We start from the raw sequence: 24,723 nt of genomic DNA, 5'->3' as shown, positions 1-24,723 counted from the left end.
CTCAACTGTCTAAGCACACCTGCAGTACTTTGGAAGGTTTTATTTGAGGCACTTCTGCATGTTGAAGTTCCTTGGCAGGTCTAACAGCCCACGATGAAGTTGGGGAATCCTGGGGGTTAAGTATCAGAATGTGATCTGGTCAGAGGTCATGCTCTAACAGTACTGCTTCAGGAAGCCACTCTTCCTCTAATGTGGAGTAGCCATCTCTTTTTCACATGTTCTATTCTGGGGGCACCTGGGTGGCTCAGTCGCTTAAGCGTCGGACTCTTGGTTTCAGCTCAGGTCGTGATCTCACAGTTTGTGGGTTCGGGCCCTGCGTTGGCCTCTGCTCTGACAGTGAGAAGCCTGCTTGGGATTCTCTCTCTCCCTCTCTCTCTGCCCCTCCCCTGCTCGCTCACATGCTCTCTAAATAAATAAATAAACATCTAATAAGTTAAGTGTTCTGTTATGAAAAAATTCAAGTAAATAGAATCATAAAATATACGAACACACACACTCCTACCTAAATTCAGCAGCTGATCCTTGAGCAGTGCAGTGGTTAAGGGTACCACGTCCCCATGTAGTCAAATTCAGGTATAACTTCTGACTCCCCAGAAACTTAACTATTAATAGACTACTGTTGACCAGAAGCCACACCCATAAACACTTGTATGTTACATGTATTATATACAGTATTCTTACAATAAAGTAAGCTAGAGAAAAAATGTTAAGAAAATAGTAAGAGAAAATATAGTTACAGTACTGTCCTGTAAAAAGTACACATATAAGTGGAGCCGCACAGTTAAGACCTGTGTTATTGCAGGGTCCAGTCTGTTTGCTCTATCTGTTCTTTTGGTTGACCTAATACAAAATAAAGTAGATATTATCATGACATTTCACCCCTAAATGCTCAAGTCTTTTCATCTAGACTGTGATCCCTTCCCCTCCCTGCTTTTATGTCATTAACTTTGAAAAGATCAAGCCAATTGTCTTAACAGAATGTTCCACATTCTGGGTTTGGCAGGTTGCATCCTTTGATAGTCAATGTGTTCCTCTAGCCCTGGTATTTCTTGTGTCCTGGAAATTACAACTAAAAGCTTGGGTAAATTTAGGTTATGTGTTTTTGACAAGAACATTTCATAATGTCTGATTATCCCACTGTTGGTGGGAATAAGTTTAATCGCTGTATTAGGGTAGTCACAGTTCTGTACTGCTCTTCCTTCCCAGCCTCTGTGATTAGGAAGTGATCTGTGAAATGCTGTTTCAGTGCCTTGTGGATCTTTAATTCCCCACCCACCTTTCATCTATGGTATTAGCATCATCGATGATCTTGACCTGAATCTTTCCTTTTCATTCAGGGTTGCAGAATTTTTTTTTTTTTTCTATTTCAATCATTCCTTCTGGCATTCATCTGTTCAAAATTTTTTCCTACTTGTCAGCTGGTACAATTCCTATTAAAAAGGCAGGGTACATTGCTTTCCTCTAATTACGTATCTTCAGAATGAGGAATTATATGAAATAATCGTTTCTTGAAATAATTTTGTTCATCACAATTTACACTTTATGATGCTCTTGGTAGCTGATTATAAAATCATGAAGCCAGAAAGGAATCACATGGTACATTTAGTCCAGTCTTGCTGCTGTGATGAATGACCTACCTCCTGTTGCCCGTGACAGTGTTTACCAGTGTTTAACAGTGGTTACCAGTGTTTTTTGGTGTAGCCTGCTTTTTATTGAGCAACTGGTAGTTACTGTTCGTCATTTCGAAACTTAATTGTTTTCTTTACTTAAAAAAGATTTTTTGGGGACGCCTGGGTGGCTCAGTTGATTAAGCGTCCAACTTCAGCTCAGGTCATGATCTCACGGTTTGTGGGTTTGAGCCCCGCATGGAGCTCTGTGCTGACAGCTCAGAGCCTGGAGCCTGCTTCAGATTCTGTCTCCTTCTCCCTCTCTGCCCCTCCCCCACTTGTGCTCTGTCTCTCAAAAAAATAAATAAAGATTAAAAAAAATTTAAAAAGGATTTTTTTAATGTTTATTTTTGAGAGAGAGAGAGAGAGAGAGAGACACATGGAGCACGAGCAGGGGAGGGGCAGAGAGAGCCAGAGACACAGAATCTGAAGCAGGATCCAGGCTCCAAGCGTGTCTATCAGTAGAGCACATCAATGTTAGTGATAATTTTCTGCATGTGTGAGTAGAGAGGCCAACTGAAGACAGAAATTTGTTCAGTTTTGGAGGCGTTATTTGTGTTACCCAAGGATGGTGAGAAGGAGCAAGAAGGCCTTTCCAGTTAAGAGCAGTGTCAACTGGCAGAGTCAGAAGTAGAAATGTCTCGGGCACTGGAAAGGGATTGAATTTGGCAAAATGAGAAAGTTGTGGCTAAGAGCTGTTTCTTTCAAGGCATGGGAATAGCTTATGCAGTCAAGGCTGTCTCTGTCCTGCTCATCACTCACGTGGACTGGCTGGGAGGAATTACCACAAGGATACTGGGGAGAATCTCAGGGAAGTCTTTTTCAGCCCAGCTTAGCACGAGTGGGAAGGTTGTCATCTCTGTGGAACATCTTGTGGTTGCTCATCTCTCCTCCCTTGTTGACTTTTTTAGTTTTTCTAAGGGCCCAAATTATTTTTCTTACTGGGAGTTTGTGCTCTTTACATCAGTTGGTACCATTTGGGTGGTTTCCTCTTTTTTGGCTATCGTGAATAACGATGCTATGAATATTTGTGTGCAAGTTTTTGTGTGGACATGTTTCATTTCATTTCTCTTAGGTTCATATCTAAGACTGGAATTGCTGGGTCATAAGGTGACTGTTTAACTTTCTTTTTTTTAAGTTTCTTTTTTTATTTTTGAGAGAGAGCATGCGCAGAGGGGCAGTGAGAGAGGGGTACAGAGGATCTGAAGTGGGCTCTGTGCCAACAGAGAGCCCAATGAGGGGCTCGAACCCTCACACCATGAGATCGTGACCTGAGCCAAAGTCAGATGCTTAACCGACTGAGGCCCCCCACCGGTGCCCCTATGTTTAACTTTCTGGGGGACTGCCAGCCTTTTGCAGAGCAGCTGCACAGTTTTACCTTCCCACCAGAAGCCCGGACTGTGTGGGACTTCTGGTTTCTCCACATGCTCATCAGCACTTGTTACTGTCTGTCCTTTTGATTATAGTCATCCTAGTGGATATGAAGTGTGTTCTTCTGTTCTCTCTACTGACACCTGGGTCTGACTTGCGTGTTCTGCATCCTTTGTGCCTAGTATGTGGCACTGCTTAACCAAGCTGCATGCTGGCATTGAGATTCCATTGAGAATGTCAGTGGTTCAGCACCTACCGTGTGGATCAACAGCTTCCGTCAGTTGTTTACCTCTAGGCTAATCAGGAGTTGCTGGGTTTGGCTCATAGTACAAGAGGGATACTCCTTGTAGGATCCGGGGCTGGGAGAGTGTGGAGAGGCAGGTTACAGTGGAAGGGGAATTTGGATGTGGTCAGCAAATAGACCAAAAGGGAGCAGGGGCCTATCCTGGGAAGGCTGTAAGAGTTAGTCCAAGGAGCTCTGCCTTTGGTAGCTAACATTGTGTATGTACGTTATGTATAACATTATGTAGCAAAGCAGACTAAATAGAGCAGGGGGACTCTGGGGCTAAGGAAATAAAGTGCAGGAAGTAGCGAGGATTCAAAGTGAGGTTGTTCCAATGGAAAGGAGAGGTTTGGGGAGGATTAGTTATGGGTGGGACTAGATCAGATGTAATGCTTAGAGTAAAGGAACATAGGAAATAGTGTTGAGTCCTCGCACAGGAGAGAATGTTCCTCTTGAGAAGGACAGATTTGGGTGGGTGGATTTCTGTATGTAATGTGACTTTAGATGCTGACAGAACACATGACAAGTGTGTGTGCAGCAGATAACCTAAACTGGAATCTGGATTTGATGTCCTCGATGAGGTGGGAACTGAAGCATCGCAAGGTCACCACTTCTTCCATGTCATCCCCTCAAATATCTGCAGACAGCCTCTGATTACTTTCTCTCTCTTTTCTTAAGTTTATGAACGAGGGAGAGGGAGAGAGAGAATCCCACGCAGGTCAACGCACAGACTTATGAACCTTGAGATCATGACCAGAATCAAAGTCAAGAGTTGGATGCTTAACCAACTGAGCCACCCAGATGCCCCTGTTACCGTCTCTTCTTTTAGAACACCTTAATTGAGGTATAATTGCCATATAGAAAATGCCATACCTGTTTACGCTATACACGTTGAGTTTGACACAACACAGTTTGACATCTGTGAAACTATCGCCACAATCAAGACAATGAATGAATGTGTTACCCCGAAAAGTCTCCTAAGGCTCCTTTGTAAATCCTCCCTCCTGCCTACTTCCCCTTCCTTTACCCATCCCCAGACAACCACTGGCTTGCTTTCTAGTTTGCATTTTCTGGTATTTCATTTCAATGGAATTGTGTGTGTGCTTTACATAGATGTGCATTCTGTGGAGGTACTTTTGGGGGAGAGGTGTCTGCCTTTTCACTCAATGTCATTATTCTGAGATTCATGAATCCATGTTGCATGTATCAGATGTGATGCGGCATTATCCTGCTGTAGTAATCTTATGAAAAATTCAGACAGAAAGTTTGCTATTGAAGAACCAGTATTTTTATTGTGTTGTCAAGAATGAAAGGTGGAAGGTTATCGATAATGAAACAAGGAATGGCCATAAATTGAGATTTGAGATGTTTGAGGACTTGTATCCTGGTGAAATGCTCCAGAATTGTTTAGACCAGCACTGTACTATAAAACTTCCTGTGATAATGGAAATGCTCTATATCCGCACTGTCCAGTATGGTAGGTGCTAGCCACAGCTGGCTATTAAGCACTTAGAGTGTGGCTGAGGAACTTATTTGACTTCACTTAATTTCATTTAAGTAGCCACCTGTGGTTAGTAACTACTGTGTGGGGCATGTAGTAACTACTGCATAGGACATGTGCACTGTCCAAGCAGTCATTATTTGCCAAGCCCTCGTGGGCCATGCACACTGTTGGAGTTGGGGATCCAGGGATGGAGGAGAGACTGCCTTCAAGGAGAGCTTTCCTCTTCCTCCGCCCCCAGTTAGGTGACAGACAGACACTCAGGTAAGTCACGATTCCGTATGATAAAAAGGGACATGGGACCCAGATGCCCTGGGGCTTGCGGAGTGGTGTCCCGGAAGACAGGCCGTCAAGACCACCTCGACATTGCCCCTTCTCAGATGAGCAGGCTCCTGGGTACATGATGGGGGTGGGACCCTGGGGAAGGAGCGCCAAGTGCACTTGAGACACGAGGCCTGTTGGGATGGAAATGGTGCCTGTTCTAGAGAAATAGTGTAAGGTTTGGTCGTCTAGAGTGCCCATGGCGAGAGAGGCTTTAGCTTTTTTGTGCCAGCTCCAGCCATGGTGGATTCGTCCCCTTGGGCCCTGTGCGCATCCCAGCTGTCTTGACCCCAGACAGTTCTTTTTGATCCCTCTGATGTCTAGCTGCTCCTCAGACCTGACCCCTCACAGTCTTGATCTTCTCATTTCAGCCTTTTAACATCTCCCACTGAGCTTCCTGGGAACTTCTCTGAGGCTAGTAAGGAATGGAAAACAAGTAAAACATCCTGACCAATTAGTTTTGACACGTTGAACACTCCTTAGGCATTGTGGGTACAGCTGTTCAGTCTTGCTTTTGAAATGTTCCAGTATTCCTGCTGATACAGTTCTCTCCCTTGCCATACAGCACTCTTAAAGTACTGTGTGTATATGCCCCGTGTAATGATGATGTCTTCTTGCCTACCAGGCAGCAAACCTCTAGAAGGCAAGGCCAGCCATCTATTATTCTTTGTACTGCCCTTGTGTGCCCGGTGAATGCTGACATTCCCATTTTAGCACAGGCATCTAGACTGAAGTCCTAAAATCCTAACACAAACAAGTATTCCCTCAGCAGTGAAATTTGAGATACAACTGAATACAGTGTATCTTAAAAATATATATATATATACATACATATGTATATATATACATATATATACATATATATATGTATATATATATACACACACACATACAGGGGCACCTGTCTGGCTCAGTTGGGAGAGCAGTCTTGGGGTGGTGAACGCGAGCCCCACGTTAGGGGTAGAGTTTACTTAAAAAAAAAAAAAAAAAGATTTGACTGCAGGGTTACTCCAGGCCCTCTCATAGGAGGAAAGGGGAATATGATAAAACTCAACTGAGCTCATATTTTTCCTAGACTTGGAAATCCCTGTAAGCTGTAACATGAAAGTAGTTGATATATGAATTTCAAAATACACGTTCCTCATCAGATCCTTGACTCTGTTAAAGCAGTGGCTCTTGAACTTTCCAGGATACAAACTACTTCAGCAGGGCAAGAAATTCCACAGCCTCTGCCCACTGCCCATACATTTATGTCCCAGGCGTAGGCTCCCTCTTGGGGCAGATTCCACTCTAGGTTGGTCATAGCTTAGTCCTACCCATAATATCTCTTCATTTATTGGGTGGATATAATGGAAACTGGCAGAAGGAAGACTTGAGTCTGTCTTGGGCCTTGGGAAGGCTAAAGGAGGCTTCTTGCTGAAGGCAGCATTTGACCCAAAAGGGAAAAACTACCTACAAACTCTGGTGCCCTGGGCACAGAGAACCTAGATTTAAGGTTTTACAGTTATTGTGAAATACAGTTGTGTTGAAAAAAGGGCATTAAGAGATTGGCCAGTTGAATGGCAGGGAAGGTGCTCTAGGCCAGGCAAGTGACTTTATTCAATAAAAACAAGACAAAGGTTAGTTAAACCTAAGAGTGGCTTGCTTGCCTAAATGCCTGTTGTGCATCCAGAGATAGTGATTCTTCTGACCTGGTTGCTAAATTCTGCTTTCCAGCCTAATCCTGTTGTCTCAGTTTCTGGAACACCAGCACTATCCTGAGCTCCCCCAAAGTGACTTCATGATTCCACAGAAAGGGCTTTTGTCAAAGCCCTCCACTCATCCCCTTCCCTCCTCCTTGCCAGACTGGCACCCTGCCAGTCCTGCCCCTTGCCCAGAATGGGCCTTTTCCTCTCTCATGCCTTACATCCCCTCCTGGAAGTGTATGACTGTGACCTACTTTTTTCTCTCCTTTGCTTTCCTGTACCTGCACCCGGTTCTTGTACCATCTGATTGTGGGGTTTCCAAACAACTCCAGTTTCCATCTTTCTTGTTTGCTTATTGGAGGGACATTTTTGCTACCGTTTGAAATTGTGGCTTCAACTTTAATTCAGTAGCTCTCACAACCTCATTTGGTGATGTTATTTCTCTTGCCTTTCCTCTGGGCCTAGAATTTTGAAACCATTTTTATGTTTAACTCAGGCAATCTGTTATGTCCCTCTCCTTTTTCCTCTTTCTTTTAGTAGAGGATTTCTCTGATTTGCTAATCCTTGAATTGTTAGAGTAGCCACACTTCAACTCTCCTCCCCAAAGGACACTGAACACCCTTAAACTGTCCTGTAAGGAACACTCAGTTATCTTACTCTTCATGTTTACCCAGATAAGATGCTTAGTCTAGAGACAAGCACACAATGAGTTTTCAGGAGAAGCACTTGGTAATGTTTGATCTTAGGCCTCTGTGTAGCTAGTCTTCCTTCACTTCCTTCACTGTATTTCCTATGCCCATCTAACAAACCTACCTTCTGCAAACCAGCATAACTTCTTTCTTCCACCTTCTGGCTTGGAGTGCTGGTGAGAATTGTTTTTATTTACATTTATGACATTGCATGGCTGTCTCGCTACTGTAGAACCCTTATGCAGTGTCTTTCAGCAATTGGAATTGGCTAGGTGATATTATCTGTTGAAAATTCTATTCTTTGGGGGCCTGGCTGCCTCAGTCGGTAGAGCTTGCAGCTCTTGATCTCGGGATCATAGTTTGAGCCCCATGTTGGGGATAGAGATTATTTTTTAAAAATCTGCTCTTTTTCTAACTTTTCACTTTTTTTTTTTTTTTAAAGCTTATTTATGTATTTTTGAGAGAGAGCACACAAGAGGGGTAGGGGCAGAGAGAGAGAATCCCAGACAGGCTCTGCACAGTTAGGGCAGAGCCCAATGAGGAGCTCAAACCCACAAACTGTGAGATTATGACCTGCACTGGAGTCAAACTCTTAACTGACTGAGCCACCCAGGCACCCGTTCACTTTCGCTCTTAAGCTGCTCTGTTGTAGGAATCCAAACTCCTATTATCCTTCTCCCTTTCTTTCTCAAACTGATCTTAAAACAAGTTACTTTGGGGGCACCTGGCTGGCTTGGTTGGTAGAACATGTGACTCTTGATCTCAGGGTCATGTTGGGTGTGGAGCCTACTCAAAATAAAAAGCTACTGGGTGCCTGGGTGGCTCAGTCATTTGAGCTTCTGACTTCAGCTCAGGTCATGATCTCGTGCTTGGTGGGTTCCGGCCCCACATCTAGCTCTGTGCTGACAGCTCTCAGAGCCCAGAGCCTGCTTTGGATACTGTGTCTTCCTCAGGGGCGCCTGGGTGGCGCAGTCGGTTAAGCGTCCGACTTCAGCCAGGTCACGATCTCGCGGTCCGTGAGTTCGAGCCCCGCGTCCGGCTCTGGGCTGATGGCTCAGAGCCTGGAGCCTGTTTCCGATTCTGTGTCTCCCTCTCTCTCTGCCCCTCCCCCGTTCATGCTCTGTCTCTCTCTGTCCCAAAAATAAATAAACGTTGAAAAAAAAAATGGATACTGTGTCTTCCTCTCTCTGCCCCTCCCCACTCATGCTCTGTCTCTCAAAAATAAACATTAAAACAAATTTTTTTAAGTTCTTACCAAAGTCATAACATTATTTTTTATATAGTCTTCCTTTTTTTGAGAGAGAGAGAGAGAGAGAGAGAGAGAGAGAGAGAGAGAGAACGCGCGCACACGCGCGTGTGTGAGTGGGGGAAGGGCAGAGAGAGAGGGAGACACAGAATCCCAAGCAGGCTCCAGGCTCTGAACGATATAGGCTTCCTTTTTAGAAGGTATGTGCCGTGTTTCCAACCTAAGATTTCTATGGTGACAAAACTAACAGTCGGCTTGCCCTCAGACCAAAAGCTGATCATCACAGATGATGATTTATCAAGCCTGAATCTGGGACACATTTGCCATAAAAACTTGCCACAGTATTTTTATTAATGAAAATAAATTTACACATTCTTGATTTTTTCCTCCAGATATTCCTAATTTGTTAAAAGTATGAATTGTATTTACAATTTTTTATGGAAAATCTCAAATATGTACAAAAATAGCATGAGCAGTACCATGCGCCCAATTTCTCAACATGTTACTGGCTCGTGCTGGTCTTGTTTTGGCTATACACTCCATCTCACCCTCTGAGTTATTTGGAAGCATGAAATGCCTTTTTGATCTTGGTGGGCAACCCAGTGTAATGGCTGAGATGAACAAGGTCTTTGTAATTGGTCGTGGGCTCCAGTCTCACATCTGAATATTTTTACAAATCCAGTGACCACCTACGAGCTTCTGTTTCCTCATGTGTTAAATGAGAATAAGACCTTATAGGCTTGCTGTATTAACTGCGTGACCTTAGTGAAGTCTATAATGTAGTGCCTGGTTACAGAGTGCATTCAGGAAGGGGTCTTTTATTCTGTGCTCTTCAACTGTTTAGGCCCTAATCTGATTCTTGACTTTGGAAAGTTAAAAAGAGCCTACCTACAGTAGACATTACTGTTCAGGTTGATAACCAGCACAATAATAGTATATGACTGCAAATGCCTTCCTGGTGTCTCCCCTGTGACCTTCTCCAAAATTTTACCAGCACATGTTGCTTGCTTATTTCATTCTGACCCTTCTATTTGTTGGTTTTGAGGACAGGGTATGCTGCTGGGTCTTTAATGGCAGGTACAGAGCATGGAGTCTTGGAAGAAAATGGGATGGAGCTGTTCCATGCTGGTTAAAGTTTAGAATGGTACTTTTGAATCCGCTCAGAAGCCTACAACTTCTGGAATCTGCGTCCCCATGATGCTTCCCTTTCAGTACTATATTTAAACCATGTATGCAATAAATCACATTATGGTAGGTAAAACAGAGACTGTCAAAGACAGCTGAGAGATACCTGGTTGAAATGTTTGACCTCTGCTAATCTAAAGAAATGCAGGTGGAACCAGTTGACCCTCTTTTCTAGCTATATGACTAACAATGATTTGTGCTAATGATAGCTGGGGTATGGTGAAATGGAAATACTAGTTCACTGCTGGTGTGGGTGTTAATAAAGCTGTTCTGGAAAATAATTCGTCAGTATGTTTCAAGGGCCTTTAAATTTTTCATACTATTTTGTTTAGTGATGACACATTTGTGTGTCTGCTCAGGTTATGCTGACAGATCATACACATAGGTTCATCTCATAATTAAAAATAACTGCATGCTTAATAACAAGGGAATGAGCGGGACTATCCGTATGCTGAAATAAATCATGCAACCTTAATGTTAATAACATGGGAGGATATTTAATATACAAAAAAAACAGGATGAAAAGTTACATACAGCATAATCTCAACCATCTGAAGGAACACTAGAAAGACCTATACTCTGATGCTAATAGTGATCGTTTCTAGATGAAATTGTGGGTGCCTTTTTGTCTTTGCTTCATTCTTTTGTGTACCTTTCTGAATTTTCTGCAATTCAGTACTTTATTTGGGGGACAGGGAGAGACAGGGTAGCAGAAAAGTCAACTGTATGATTAGGACCTACGTGTTACAGGTAGGCAACTTGGCAGCACCAAGCAAATAAAACTATCAGCTGATTTCTCTGTCCCATCCTTGTTGCACCTTTAGCATTTGTTCACATATTTAGTGCTGTCATTGCATCAGACACACATGCAAATCACAACGGCAGTTATGACCTCAAGTCAGTGGTTTCCAAACCCTGTGTGTGTGCCTCAGTTGCCAGAGGGAACTTTTCACAATGCCTAACTGAGGACTGATTCCCCACCCTGGTGAAACAGATCCTCTTTGCTGTGAGAGCTGGTATCACAGAGTGGCATGATGGTTGATTGTTGGGGCCTGCACTGACATGCCTGATAATTCTAGCTCTGTCACTCAATTGCTGTGTGTCCTTGGACATGATACAACACCTCGTCCACTTCCATTCCCTGCATTTTACACTGTTGTCTTAATGGCTTTGCAGATGCTTTGCTTTCAACTTTTTTTTTTTAATCTTTCGATATTTTTGAGAGAGAGAGAGCATGAGGAGGGGAGGGGCAGAGAGAGAGGGAGAAGAGAATCCGAAGCAGGCTCCAGGCTCTGAGCTGACAGCACAGAACCCGACGTGGGGCTCGAACTCACGGACAGGACAGTGAGATCATGACCTGACCCGAAGTTGGAGGCTTAATCGACTGAGCCACCCAAGTGCCCTGCTTTCAACTTCTTAATACTGTACTTCCTTAGAGCCTCACCTCCACTTGACTGCAGTCATTGTGAGTTTGTGATCACCACGCAAAATTGCACTGGCCAGACTTTGCAGTGGCCTGCTGACCCCCAACTTTTGCCCCTTTCCTTTTGGTCCAGTTTTTTTCATATCAGTTCTTTGTTTTCACTGCCCTCCACCTGACCATTCTCGGTCAGGCCTTTTCTGACTGACCCTGACAGGCCCTCGCTGACCCTGCCCAGCCCAGACACCCCCACCCCCCTATCGGCTTTTTTTTTTTTTTTTTTTTTTTTTTGAGAAAGCAAAAGGGAGCAAGTGAGCAAGGGGCAGAGAGAGAGAGAATCCCAGGAGGGGCGCAGAGAGAGAAGTGGGGCCCACCTGAAGTGGGGCTTGAGCTCACCCAAAGCAGGGCACAAGGTCACTCTGTATGGGACTTGAACCCACGAACTGTGAGATCGTAGCCTGAGCCGAAGTCAGATGCTTAATGCCAGAGCCACCCAGGCGCCCAGTCCAGCCCCTTGAACAGTATTTTCCTGACCTTTTCTACTTACTTGGGCTTTCTTTGTTGTTGGGCAGTTGGCTTCTCTGCTTCAGAGATGAAGAAAGTGATAACTTCAGGCTAATAGAGGAAAATTCTAGCTATTGATTTATTATACAAGAAAAATTATCCTTGAGGGAAAGAATTGATTCAGCATATGGAATACTGTTAGTGTTTGCTCAGAAAAAAAAGTGACTATTGGGGTGCCTGGGTGGCTCAGTCAGTTGAGCATCGACTCTTGATCCTGGCTCAGGTCATGATCTTACAGTCTGTGAGTTTGAGCCCCATGTCAACACAGAGCTGCTTGGAATTCTGTCTCCCTCTCTCTCTCCCCCTCTCCCGCTTCCTCCCTCCCTCCCTCTCTCTCTCCCTCTCTCCCTCTCTTTCTGCCCCCTCCTCCACTTGCATGTGTGCATTCTCTAAATACATAAATAAACAAACAAATAAATAAATAAATAAATGTTTAGGGGTGCCTGGGTGGCTCAGCCAGTTAAGAGTCCGACTTTGGCTCACATCATGATCTCACAGCTCATGGGTTCAAGCCCTGCATGGGGCTCTGTGCTGACAGCTCAGAGCCTGGAACCTGCTTCAGTTTCTACATCTCCTTCTCTTTGTCTGAACCTCCCCCACTTGCACTCTGTCTCTTTCCCTCTCAAAAATAATAAACATTAAAATAAATTTAAAATCTTTTTTTAAAATTTTCCCCCCTCCACAGGTCACAATAATATAGCATAAAGAAAACAAAGCTATTTGTAATTCTGTCACCCAGGAAAAACCTGCTAATATTGTGTGTATTCCTTTCAACTTCATTTTTACATTTAAATTTTTACTCCTTTGGGAATCTGTTTTGGAACATGAAGTATAGGGATCTTAATTCTCATCAGAATTTTTCTGGCTCCCTTCACTTAGTGAATTTTTTTCATCCTTTTGCTACTGAATTTTATAATGCTATATTTGTCTGAGTTGTTCATTTCTGGGCTCTTTTTCTGTTTAGTCCTATACCAGACCCATACTTTTAATACTGTATAACATACTTTCCAAGACTGTTAAGGCAAGTCCTCTATCAATATTCTTTTGGGGAGAGGAATGGGAGGGACTCCTGTGCACTTATTTTTATGAATAAAGTTAGATTATCAAGTTCCAAAACAACTCTTAGTATTGTTTCAGCAGGGGAGAATTTTTGTCTCTGTATTAAGGATTTCTGTTGGGAATATCTCTTCATTTATTCAGATTCCCTTTGTTTCAATAAGATTGTCATTTTAAGTTTTTTTTGTTTTTTTTTTTTAATTTTGAGAGAGCAAGAGAGAGAGAATCCCAAGCGAGCTCTGTACTGTCAGTGCAGAGCTGGATGCAGGGCTTGAACCCTCAAACCCTGAGATCCTGACCTGAGCCAAAACTGAGAGTCAGGCACTTAACTGACTGAGCCACCCAGATGCCCCGAGATTGTCATTTTCTTATTTAAGTCCTGTGCTGCTGTTGGGGCACCTCGGTGGCTCAGTCAGTTAAGTGTCCAGCTTTTTATTTCAGTTCAGGTCATGATCTCACAGTTCACGAGTTTGAGCCCTGCATTGGGCTCTGTGCTGACAGTACAGAGCCTGCTTGGGATTCTCTCTCTCCTCCCTCTCTCTCTGACCCTACCCCGTTTGCTTTCTCTCTCAAAGTAACTAAACTTTAAAAATTTAATTAAAAAATAATTTTAAAAAATTAAGTCCTACTGCTGTTAACCATTGCAACAGTTGCAGTGTATAAATGTGGAAAATCCTTCAGGAAAGTGAGTTAGTGAAAGTCATGAAGATGTTTATACTTTTGACTCAGTAACCCCATTCCTAAACATTATCTATAAATTAAATTTAAGAAAACCTTTTTTCCTGTGTGAGAATTTGACCTTTGGTTAATTTTGTTTCCTGGGAACCTGATAAAGACAGATTGTTGCTTCTATTGCTGGGCACTGTGGCTTATGGTTAAATGTCTCCTGGTTGGTAATTGCATCCGGACAGGGAGAGGCTGTGCGTCATACTGATGGGCCCCCATGCTTGGGCTTCACAGAGCACAGTGGCTCTTGTGCTGGATGTGTCCCTCACATGGAGCCAAAGAAGCTATTCAAAGAGATGATTGGCTCCCCTCAGCAGTGAAGGTTTTAAGTCGGGTCGAACCTACACTGTCTCCCTGTACCTGAGAGCTGCTATGTGGATTGTTGCACGAACAGCTAGCAAGCTGTGTTCCTGTCCCAGTCCTCAGTAGACAAGTGCCAAGTATGGCCTGTGATAGTCTCGTGAGTCTAAGAAGATTGCTGTGTCCCAAAGAAATGATCCCACAAACTGAAGTTCAAAGATGTTCTTTATAGCATTACTTTCCCCAGATTTTTGGTATAATATGTAAAAGGCAGGAATGGCTGTTTAAACACTTAATTCACTCAAAGGAATATTAGACGTGAAGACTATAACAGAAGCAAGTACTAGCAACAAGGATAAAGAATAATATAGGAGGAACAAAATACAGATTGTGTGCTGGGGATGTGCACCTGCTCTAGTGGGCACTTAGGAGACTTTAGTACTGTGTGTTCAGGTGTTTTCTGGGATCACCGTGACTGAAGAAAACCCTCAGGGCTCTGCTGCTCAAGAGAGTCAGCCTAACAAGGTAGCTACACAGGTGGGCTTGCCTGCAGCCTGTGTGAGCAGAAACACAAAGGAAACAAACATGAAATCTGTCATGTGGGAACAGCAAGGTGAAGCGCATTTCTTGGTGTTTTTTAAAATAAATTTAAAATCATCATTTGTTAAATTAGTATTTATAATATTTACTTTTAAGCCCTCTTTATTATTTTTTTAATGTTTATTCATTTTGGAGAGAGTGCAAGAGTGCCAGAGAGCTTGAGCCGGGGTGGGGAGGTAGGCAGATAGAGAAGGGTACTGAGGATCCGACGCAGGGCTCGAACTCACGAACCGTGAGACCATGACCCAAGCCTAAAGTCGGACATTTAACCGACTAAGCCACCCAGTTGCCCTTTGTTTATAATATTTAAAAGCCATTAAGTAATTCTTGGTACATCAGTGAAATTCACTAAACCAAGTTATGGAAATCCCTTTTCACATTCTCATAATCCTTCCTAAATATTCTTCAAGGCTTTCTTTGTAAAGTTTCTCCTCTTTTTTCATCCCTTTCCTTAATTTGCCCTTCAAATTTGAAACTTGTCCAACTGTCATAATCTGATCTCTACCCCAAAATGTAGACCAGACCTGAGTTGATTTTTTTTTTTATAACTTGTTTTATTTTTTATGGTTTTAAATTTACATCCAAATTAGTTAGCATATAGTGCAACAATGATTTCAGGAGTAGATTCCTTAGTGCCCCTTACCCATTTAGCCCATCCCCCCCCTCCCATAACCCCTCCCATAGCCCTCAGTTTGTTCTCCATATTTATGAGTCTCTTCTGCTTTGTCCCCCGGGTTGATACTCTTAAACCTTGGTCAAGGCAGTCTCTGGGGAGGAAGGGAGGGGGTGATGGGGCTCCACAGGTAACAGGTGATTTGGGGTATACCTCTCACTGGGGGGCAGGAGGCACGGGAAACTGGGTATGATGGAAGACTAAAGGAAACAGGTTTTGTACAAACTCAGCTCGTCTTGTACTGCCCCCTAATTGGCACTAATGGGAGTTTTATAGACAGATACTGGTGGGCAGAGATGGTGTCTTCAGCAGACCTGCCAGGGGAGTGAGGCTTTGGGCGGTGAGAGACAGCATGACCCTTGGGTGTGTCATGGGGCCTGGTTTACATGCCTGGTAAAACTGTCTTCTGGTCTCGCTCCCACTGCTGCACTCTTTGAGAAGCCATGGAAAACGCCACCCTCAGGGGCATAGGATTCATTATCTAACCCTGCCCTATGGGGCAGTAGTCAGTTGTAAAATTTCCTTTTAGTTTGTGGTCTTTGTTGCAGTGCCACCTGTTGAAAGAGCAGTTGACAGCCAAGCACCTGGAAATGGGGGAGCGTGGCTTCATTACCTTGTCTAGGCTCTGTGATTTCCTGGTTCTCTCAGTGCCTTCTGGAGTCTGTTCTGTTACACATCTCTGTATTTGACACTCATTAAAACGGTAGCAGCCAACTACTTAACTACTTACTATAAGTTAACTACTATAAGTTACTATATAAGTTACTATATAAGTTATATATACTTACTATATATATATATATATATACTTATACTTATATACTTATATACTTATATATATACTTATATATACTTACTATATAAGTTACTATAAGTTAACTATAAGTTAACTATTTACTATATTCTAGTGACCGTCCAGAGCATTTTAGTCACTCAGGCCTCATAGTATCCTTAGGACATGATGGCTATGATCCCTGTATCCCCATTCCAACAGAATGGTTCGATAATTTGCCTGAGGTCACACAGCTAATAAGTAGCAAAGCCAGAGTAAAAATCTAAGTAGTCTGGGAACAGTTTTTGCATGCTTAAGTCACACTGTGGCCAGTACTATCGGCTTCAGCCTTCTGGAAGCTCATTGGTTAAAAATAAAACTAAAAAGTAGCTTTTCTAGGACCCAGTCCTGACTGCCTGTTCTCCCAAACTGTAGAAGAATAACAGGCTTTATTGAACACACTTATTTACTTTTTTATATGTAAACACTTATTTCCCCCAGTTCCACTGGAGGCAGGAGGTAGAGTTGACCCTGGCCTTGTTACTTGTAGTCTGCTGCCCTAGCTGTTTCACTGTCTGGTGAGGATAATGGGCCAGAGCTTGGTAGTGGTTCTCAGAAGATGTAGATGTCAATCTTGAGGCACTCACATTCAGTCTTGAATTCCTGATTCTGGAGGAGAACATGGGCCTCCTGCTGGGGATTCCAGCCGCGCCTGAGGAGTGTTCCTCCAGCAGTCTTAGATAAGTCGCTGCCATTGGGGTCCAGAATTTAGGACTCCTACTTTCCTGGAAGTCACTGAGTCAGGTTTGGGACACCAAGGGATCTTATCAAGGAACCCTGTCTTGATAAGTAAACAGGGGCAAGTTCTGGAATAAAGATGAACACAGATTAGGCATCTGACATATTATATGGTCAGTGGTAGGGAAGGCTGCCTAAAAGATGTTCTAGAAAACAGTGATCCCAGGAGCTACAAGGTCAGGTATTATTCTCACGCTAACCCAATATTTGATAATAATTCTCTACTTGGCACGGGAGATGCAGCAGGGAATACATCTGTCTTGGCAGAGATTATTGGAAAAGGAAGAAGATAGACAGATGTAATAGATGCAAATGTGAAGTAATGGTAGGTTCTCTGAAGAAAACTAAGGCCACGTAAAGGGATAGAGAGCAGATAGGGAGAGGGGGTGCTACTTTAGATAAAGTGATCACCTCTCTGATGAGGTGCTATTTGAACAGAGACTTGAATGAAACAGGACTGAGCTGTTGAGTAAGTTGGGAGCATTGATCCAGACTGATCCAGGAGGGAGAATCCATTCTTTTAGGCCATTTCGAGGGGCAGGATGGCCAACAGGAAGGCTCAGGACACAGTTCTCCTGCGGCACTTGAGAGGTTTGTGCCAGGGGAGGTGGTTTGCCTTGGTAATTCTGTCACGCTCACAGTGTGTTTTCCTTTCTCCTTTTAGTTTGAAGGATGACCTCTAGGAAGAAAGTGTTGCTGAAGGTTATCATCCTGGGAGATTCTGGGTAAGTGGCTCTCACCATTTGAACTGACACATTGGTTTGGATGAAGCCTCCTTTGAAGCCCGTGCCCTCCACGCTGACACCTGCCACTTCCTTCTCTAGTAGTGGTGGCATGAGGGCCCTAGGTCTCCAGCTGTTTTGGGCACAGCAGAAATGTGAACGATCTCTTGTTATATAACCCTTCGTTCCATGATCTTAGGCATGATTTGGGGGGAGGGGGGGCTATTTAAACTCAAGAGCAGTTTCATGGAGTCCCTTTTTTCCAAGCTGGTTAGACTAAGGAGTGCTGTTTAAGTAGATTTGTTGCCACTGACGCCATGCCTAGCAGCTGTGGGGCCTAGCAGTGGCTCAGAAAAGGAGACTTTTCTGAGGTGACCTGTGAAACCTTAGACCAACTGAAAGCTGGGCCTTTTTAAAAATAATGATAATAAACACGGGTGTGCCTCTGTATCCCAAAGTCCCCTGCCCTTTAAAAAGGCAGTGATTTTTCTACTCTGGCTGGCTTTTTCAATTGCCTGAGGAGCCTTTTAAAAGTTGGTGTTTTTCCAGACCAGTGGGTAGGGCCGAGTTGGCAGTACCTTAAATACACACATCTGTCTGTCTGTCTGTCTGTCTCCCTCCCATACTCTTAGTGACTCTAGTGTGCTGTCAGGATTGAGAGATGCGGTGTTAGGCCCAAACTTGCCCAGAAAGAATCACCAGGCCTTTACTTGATTCCAGATCTCCTGGCCTCTCCCCTGAAAATTCAGATGCAGGTGGCCTGGTTTGGAGAACACTCACTTCCTTAAGCCGTAACTGTACTTCCAGGTGCTCTGCATATACAGATAAGAATGTTCCTTAGTGAGAAAGGAAGGTGATCCAGTTGGCTTTGAAGAAGGCTTTTGCATCGTCTTCAGCCTGCCCTAACTAATCTCATCACCAAGAAATCCATTGTCTCTTTGCTGAGTTCTCATACTGGGGCGGGGGGAACATCCCTGGAAGAGCTTACTTTGAGGTAGATTCTGATTTGGTGGAATACTGGTGCTTTCTCCTTCAGATTTTAGACTTTGAAGCAGCAGGTGGCTGACTGGTGTATATGTCTGCTCTCAGCCGATGACTTCCTCCTGCCATTACTTTCTTGGACTGAATAGCAGCCTCTAAATGGAGAGACACCGAAGACATAAGGGATATTTTTGGAATATTGGAACGATCTTATTACTGTAGCTTCTTTTAGAAGGAGAGTATTTGCTGACATCTTTCTGGAAGGAAAAAATAATATTAGGCTCTACCATCTGAGGTGCTTGTACCAAAACTTACAAGCAGCTTTTCAACATCTGGACTACATTTGTACCCTCTATTTTTATCCCAGGAGAAAATACAACCTCAAATGAATAATGCTGGGCAGTTTGCTGGCACTGCCCTCTGTTGTGATTACAGTTCTTTGTTTTCTTTCAAGATAGGCAAGTCTCTTCAGAGCTGCAAATACCAGAATCAGTTTTCAGTCCCTTCCTAGTTGACCTATACTTGTGGTTTTTCTCCAATTTCAGAGTTGGTAAGACATCACTCATGAACCAGTATGTGAACAAGAAATTCAGTAATCAGTACAAAGCTACAATAGGAGCAGACTTTCTGACAAAGGAGGTGATGGTGGATGACAGACTAGTTACAATGCAGGTAAGCACATGTCACAACTTTGCCAATCAAATCTTGTTAGTTCATTCATTCTGAACCCTTTTTTTCATGCCTAGGCATTTCCCCTCCCTGTTCTTCAGTTACCACTACTATATTCATGGATAATTTTCCACAGGTGGTATTGCCGAGAAAATACAGGACATCAAGTATGACCGTATATTGCATGAGACATACTAGAAATTTTTCACTGTCGTTCCAAAAAAGTTCAAATTTCATTGGACTTCTGTTTTGGGGTTTTCTTTTTGTTTTTGTTTTTGCTGAATTTGAAAACACACAGTCCTCTGTCTTATTGTGTCTCCAAAATGTCTAACTCATGCCTTTTTTAATATCCTTGCATAGTTTTTTAGGCCAGAACATCTTTGGGTCTCTCCTAGGTTCTTACAGTAGCTATTAATGTAGTTCCCTGTTTTTCTGGCTTCTTTTCATCTGTCCTGCCTGTAGCCACCAAAGTTGAGTTTCTTTTAAGCCAGCCTGGCTTTTGCATGTATCACCTTAATCTTTCAAGGGCTTCTCTTGCAACAGTTAGAATAAAATACGGGTTCTTTCATACGGCCTTTGGAAAGCCTTTGCGTTCTGGCTACAAACTGTTCTTCGCTTTTTTGTCTTTTGCCAGCTCTTCCAAACCATGTGCTGCTCTTAAAACCCTGTCCTTGCACATGTCTGCTTCCAGCCCAGCCCCTTTGTCCCATCTCAGCCCATCCCCAGGTCTCCAACCTTTAGCCCAGGTGTTGTCTTTTCAAATTCCTACCTCCACAGCAGTTATTTCTTCCTATATTAAATGATGCCCTTGGCAGACTCAAGCCTCTTGAGACAAATATAGTTCTTATCCCACTGTAGTCCTAGCAAACGCCAAGTTTGCTGAAACGTTTGAATGATCCAGGCGTTACAGATGGTTTTTATGCACATTGACCTCAAGCTGTGACGTGCTCCCAGAGGATAAAGACTCTTGACACTTCCTTGACTCACACCTCCAGGATGCAGTTAATATGGATTTCCCCTCCCCACCTCCCTCACACATACACATAGAGATGTTTAAAATACAACTAAAGTTTTTTTTAAGTTCTAAGTTTTATTTGACAGAGCGCATGCGCTCACATGTGCATGTGAGCCGGGGAGGGGCAGAGAGGGTGAGGGAGAGAATCCCAAGCAGATTGCCAAACTGACAGCCCGAAGCCTAGTGTGGGGCTCAAACTCAAGAACCATGAGATCATGGTCTGAGCTAAAATCAAAAGTCGGATATTTAACCAACTGAGCCACCCAGGCTCAGACTAAAGTTTTAAAGGCCAAGCTTGAGAGAAAAGGTAATTTCCAGGTTACAGGAAAGAAGATGGAACTGAGAACTAGTGATAAGCCCAGGGGCTTCCGTCATGATGCTTTAAAAGTAACTTTATAACCAGGACTAGAGTTTTATCACTCACCATGGGCAAGAGAAGTGACTACAAAAGGTGGGAGAGCTGGAAGCAGGAATCCCCTTGGAGAGAAAGAGAGAGGGAGGGAGAGAGACTCCCACTCATATAGGACCTTGGAAAGATGTGAAAACAGGAACAAATGCCTTAATCCAGTGAAGTGGCAGAGCTCAAGCATGAAGTAAAAGCTTGGGGCTTTTGCCTCTTTGCCTTCTTGTTGGAGACGCTCAGTCCCACTATGCTCATGTGTGGGTTCTGAGCTTATACTCTACATGGTACAGAAATGTTAAAGAATTTGACATAAACCTATAAACCCCTGCCACTCCTGACACAAGCAGAGTCAAGACCATTTTATAGGAAGACTTGCAACCTCAGAACAGAAGGTGAGCTCATAGCCACATGAGGAAATAACGTACCACAAAAGATGTTCACAATGACTAGAGATTTTTAGAAAGGGAATAGAAACCATAGAGAAAAAGGACACTATAAAAAATGAGGATATGGAAAACATAGAACTTCAAGAAGTGAAAAGATGGTCATTGAAATAAGCCAAACGAACAGTTAAACTGCAGGTTAAAGACACCTGAAGAAAACAGTAAGCTGTAAGAACTGAGCAAATTACCTGGGGAACTCAAAACTGCAGAACACCAACAAGCAAAATCTGTCTCTGAAGAGAAGAGACTGATTACTTAACAACAGTTAGAGGAGTTCTCAGAGACCATAGAAGGCAGAAGGGAACAGAATAGCTTCAGGGTACTAGAGTAAAGTAGCACCCGAGGATTCCACATGTGTACCAGCCAGACTAAAAGCTGCATCCTGTACCTAGGAGAAACAGAGCTATAGGACCAAGCTGTGGTTTTGACGGCGATGTGGGCTGATTCAGAAGTCAGACCCCAGGTCCTCCTGGGTTTGGGGCCATTATAATAGAGCCCACATACCCTACTAAGCTTGCACCCTATACTGTTGCACTACTGGAGTGAACACCATCTGAAGAACCACTGGTCACTGGAGTCTGGAAACAGTGGGAAAGAGAATGTGTTCCTTTTTTTTTAAATATTTATTTTTGAGAGAGTGCGAGCAGGGGTGGGGGGGGAGGGTGGGCAGAGAGAGGGAGACACAGAATCCGAAGCAGGTTCCAGGCTCTGAGCTGTCAGCACAGAGCCCAGTGCGGGGCTCAAACTCATGAACGATGAGATCATGACTTCAGCTGAAGTCAGACACTTAATCGACTGAGCCACCGAGGTGCCCCAGAGAACGTGTTCCTGAAAGGTTGAAAGGAAAAGCTGGCCCTCATGCTGTTGCAGGCAGCTTGAAAGACTAGAAGTAAATGAGAGTCATCATCTCTGGACAAAGGCGTCATCAAGGTAGATCTTGAAGAATCCTCACATATTTTTCACGGGCTTTTAGCAACATGCAATAAGATGATCCGAATAAGAAAACAAGACAAGAACCAATGGAAAGTTCCCTGATCTTTCAGAGTGGTTTTTATATTTCAGAGAAATAAGACAATCTTAGATATCTGGAGAGAAGAAACTAAACAAGTGTGTAAGTTAATAGAATTTATAAAAAAAAATACAATAACCAAAAGGTGGAAATCCGAGAATGTTTTTAGCAACAGATCAGTATGCTAGAAGAGAGCTGAAATGAAGAATGGTAGGAAAGAGAGGTACAAACAGGATTCAGTAGATAGGTCAGACTTCCTTTTAATCAATCTCAAAACAAAGATCAAAGATAATATTTGCTGAGAATTTGCTAGAACTGATGTGGCACCAATCCACAGATTGAGGAAGCCCGAACTCCAAGATGGATAAATAAAAAAGAAATCTCGATGAATCATAATGAAATTACAAAAAAAAGGGGGGGGGGGCGCGCCTGGGTGGCTCTAGATTTTGGCTCAGGTCATGATCTCACCGTTGTGAGATCGAGCCCCACATTGGGCTTCATGCTGAGCATGGAGCCTGCTAGGATTCTCTCCCTCCCTCTCCTGCCCCCCTCCCCTGCGTGCACTTGGTCGTTCTCTCTCTCCAAAAAAAAAAGACAAACTTGAAAGCATCCAGAGAAAAAAGATGATCTTGAAAAGGAGCGAAAATGAGGCTGTTGACTCCAAACAGTAACCGTGAAGATCACCAGGCAGTGGAATATATTCTGAAAGAAACCTTGACCACAGTATTCTGTCTCTACTAAAAATACTAAGAATGAAAGCATATATCCTTAAGTTCCACAGTGAAAATTCTAAAAGATGTACTTCAGACAGAAGGAAAGTGATTTCATTTGGAAAGGTTAGGAAGATAAATTGAGGTCAACTTTAATTGTATACATGTATTTATTGTTAGAATTATGACCATAAGAGTATGTTACTTCTAAACTATCATAGAAAACCAGGATTGGACCTCTGTAATTTAATGTGTGGAGGAAGATTAGTGACTGCTGTGGGTTTTTTAAATTCCTTATATGGTTCAGGAAGAAGCTAGAAATCAGTCAGTAGTAAACATTAGATGGAATCAAGTATGCATGAAAAATTTAAAGGTAACTTACTCTGAATCCATAGCAATTTAAACTGTGATATTGTCAGAGTCAGATCAAGGGAACGGAGAGCACACAAACAAGCCACCCCCAGCTGGACACTGAGTAGAGAGGTGGCTTCCAGAAGACTAGCAAAGTAGAGTTACACAGTAAATGGGACGGGCCAGTGGTTTTCCCTTTAAATGAGGAGGAGTAACCAAGAGGGAGGGTTCAAGACCTGAATGAAAAAAATACAAAATGAAAACTTTAAAAGTAAAAAAAAAATTCTTTTAACCTTTGGTGTTTAAAATAGAGAAAGCGAAAATCCTAAAGGATTGACAGTAAAACTACATTAAAGTAAACATTTGAGTGCTCGCTTCGGCAGCACATATACTGAAATTGGAACGATACGGAGAAGATTAGCATGGCCCCTGCGCAAGGATGACACACAAATTCGTGAAGCGTTCCATATTTTTAAAAAGAAAGGAAAAAAAAAGTAAACATTTGAATAATAAGACTCCCTAATGACAAAAACAAACCACAGACCAGAAGAAAATGTTAATAATGCATCATAGTATCCAGTCAACAGACAACCCACTGGATAACTGGACAAAAGACATCAGCAGGCAATTATGAGAAGAAGCCTTTAATTCCAATGGCTTCACTGCAGGGAATTGCAAATTTAAAAAGGCGACAGGGCGGGCTGGACCACTGTAGGTGCAGGGAACACCTCCTCTTCCTTACACCCTCCGCTTCTCCGATGCTATCAAATGATGCCTTCGGGAAAAACTTGCCAGCAGTTGTGTGGCTTAAAGAAACTCCCGTGGTCCTGTGACTCCAGATACTTCTGGGCCTGGTTGAATAAAGTGGATGTCAACCCTGAAGGGACAGCATCCATGTGGCTACTGTGCGGTGGAGCCGTTCTGCGCTGCCGTGGCCAGGAGAGTTGACAGAAGGACTATAACGACCTCTCAGCAGGCTCCCTAGACAGACAGGATTCAGGCAGTTGATGCACCGGCTCTTAAATCCTGAGCATCGGGATTGGTCCCATGGAGCACTAACAGCATGCTAGAAACATAAGGTCATGTACGTGTCATTATATTGAGGATCACTGTTGAGACTTTGTAAACTTAAAAATTTACGACAAAGTGTGTTGGAAATGGAAACAATTCTGTGTGGGGCTATCACAGACAAAGGCATCATTTCTCTGCATCACTTAAGTAAAACCCTCAAGTGTTTGCTGTTAAGTGATCTTCCTGGAGTAAGAGAAAAAGAAAACCTTGTCCAAGCCTTTAAGATAGTACTGCCTTCTCTGGAACTAAAATTAGATTTGAAGTAAAATTATAATATTCAGTGAGTGTTTTATTTCATATGGAAGCAGCCCAAGTGTCCATCCACAGATGAATGGATAGACAAGACGCGTATACATACAATGGAATGTTACTCGCAATAAAAAAGGAATGAGATCTTGCCATTTGCAACACCATGGATGGGCCTATGCTAAGTGAAATAAATCAAAGACAAATACCATATTTCACTTGTCTGTGGAATCTGAAAAAAACAAA

At 43.1% G+C, this 24,723-nt stretch overlaps 1 protein-coding gene, 1 non-coding gene and 1 pseudogene across 3 annotated transcripts in view; all 3 read left to right on the top strand.

Annotated features, from left to right (window-relative positions):
* The window catches only part of RAB7A (RAB7A, member RAS oncogene family), a 71,728-nt gene that overhangs the window by 34,264 nt on the left and 12,741 nt on the right, over positions 1–24,723 (top strand). For both annotated transcript variants that reach the window (XM_043588265.1, XM_043588266.1), the window contains exons 2-3: positions 17,522–17,582; positions 19,106–19,232. In XM_043588265.1, the coding sequence (XP_043444200.1) occupies positions 17,530–17,582; positions 19,106–19,232 (180 nt within the window). In that variant the 5' untranslated portion in view covers positions 17,522–17,529. The remainder of the gene's footprint in view (positions 1–17,521; positions 17,583–19,105; positions 19,233–24,723) is intronic.
* Positions 19,239–24,574, top strand: LOC122487576 (annotated as a pseudogene).
* LOC122488901 lies at positions 23,528–23,634 on the top strand. Its single transcript, XR_006298789.1, has one exon. It is a non-coding gene; the product is annotated as a U6 spliceosomal RNA (small nuclear RNA).

Source organism: Prionailurus bengalensis, chromosome A2 (genome assembly GCF_016509475.1).
Source record: "Prionailurus bengalensis isolate Pbe53 chromosome A2, Fcat_Pben_1.1_paternal_pri, whole genome shotgun sequence".
Classification (NCBI taxonomy): domain Eukaryota; kingdom Metazoa; phylum Chordata; class Mammalia; order Carnivora; family Felidae; genus Prionailurus; species Prionailurus bengalensis.
The sequence above is the reverse complement of the archived record's forward strand: the minus strand, read 5'-3'. Positions and strand labels throughout refer to the sequence as shown.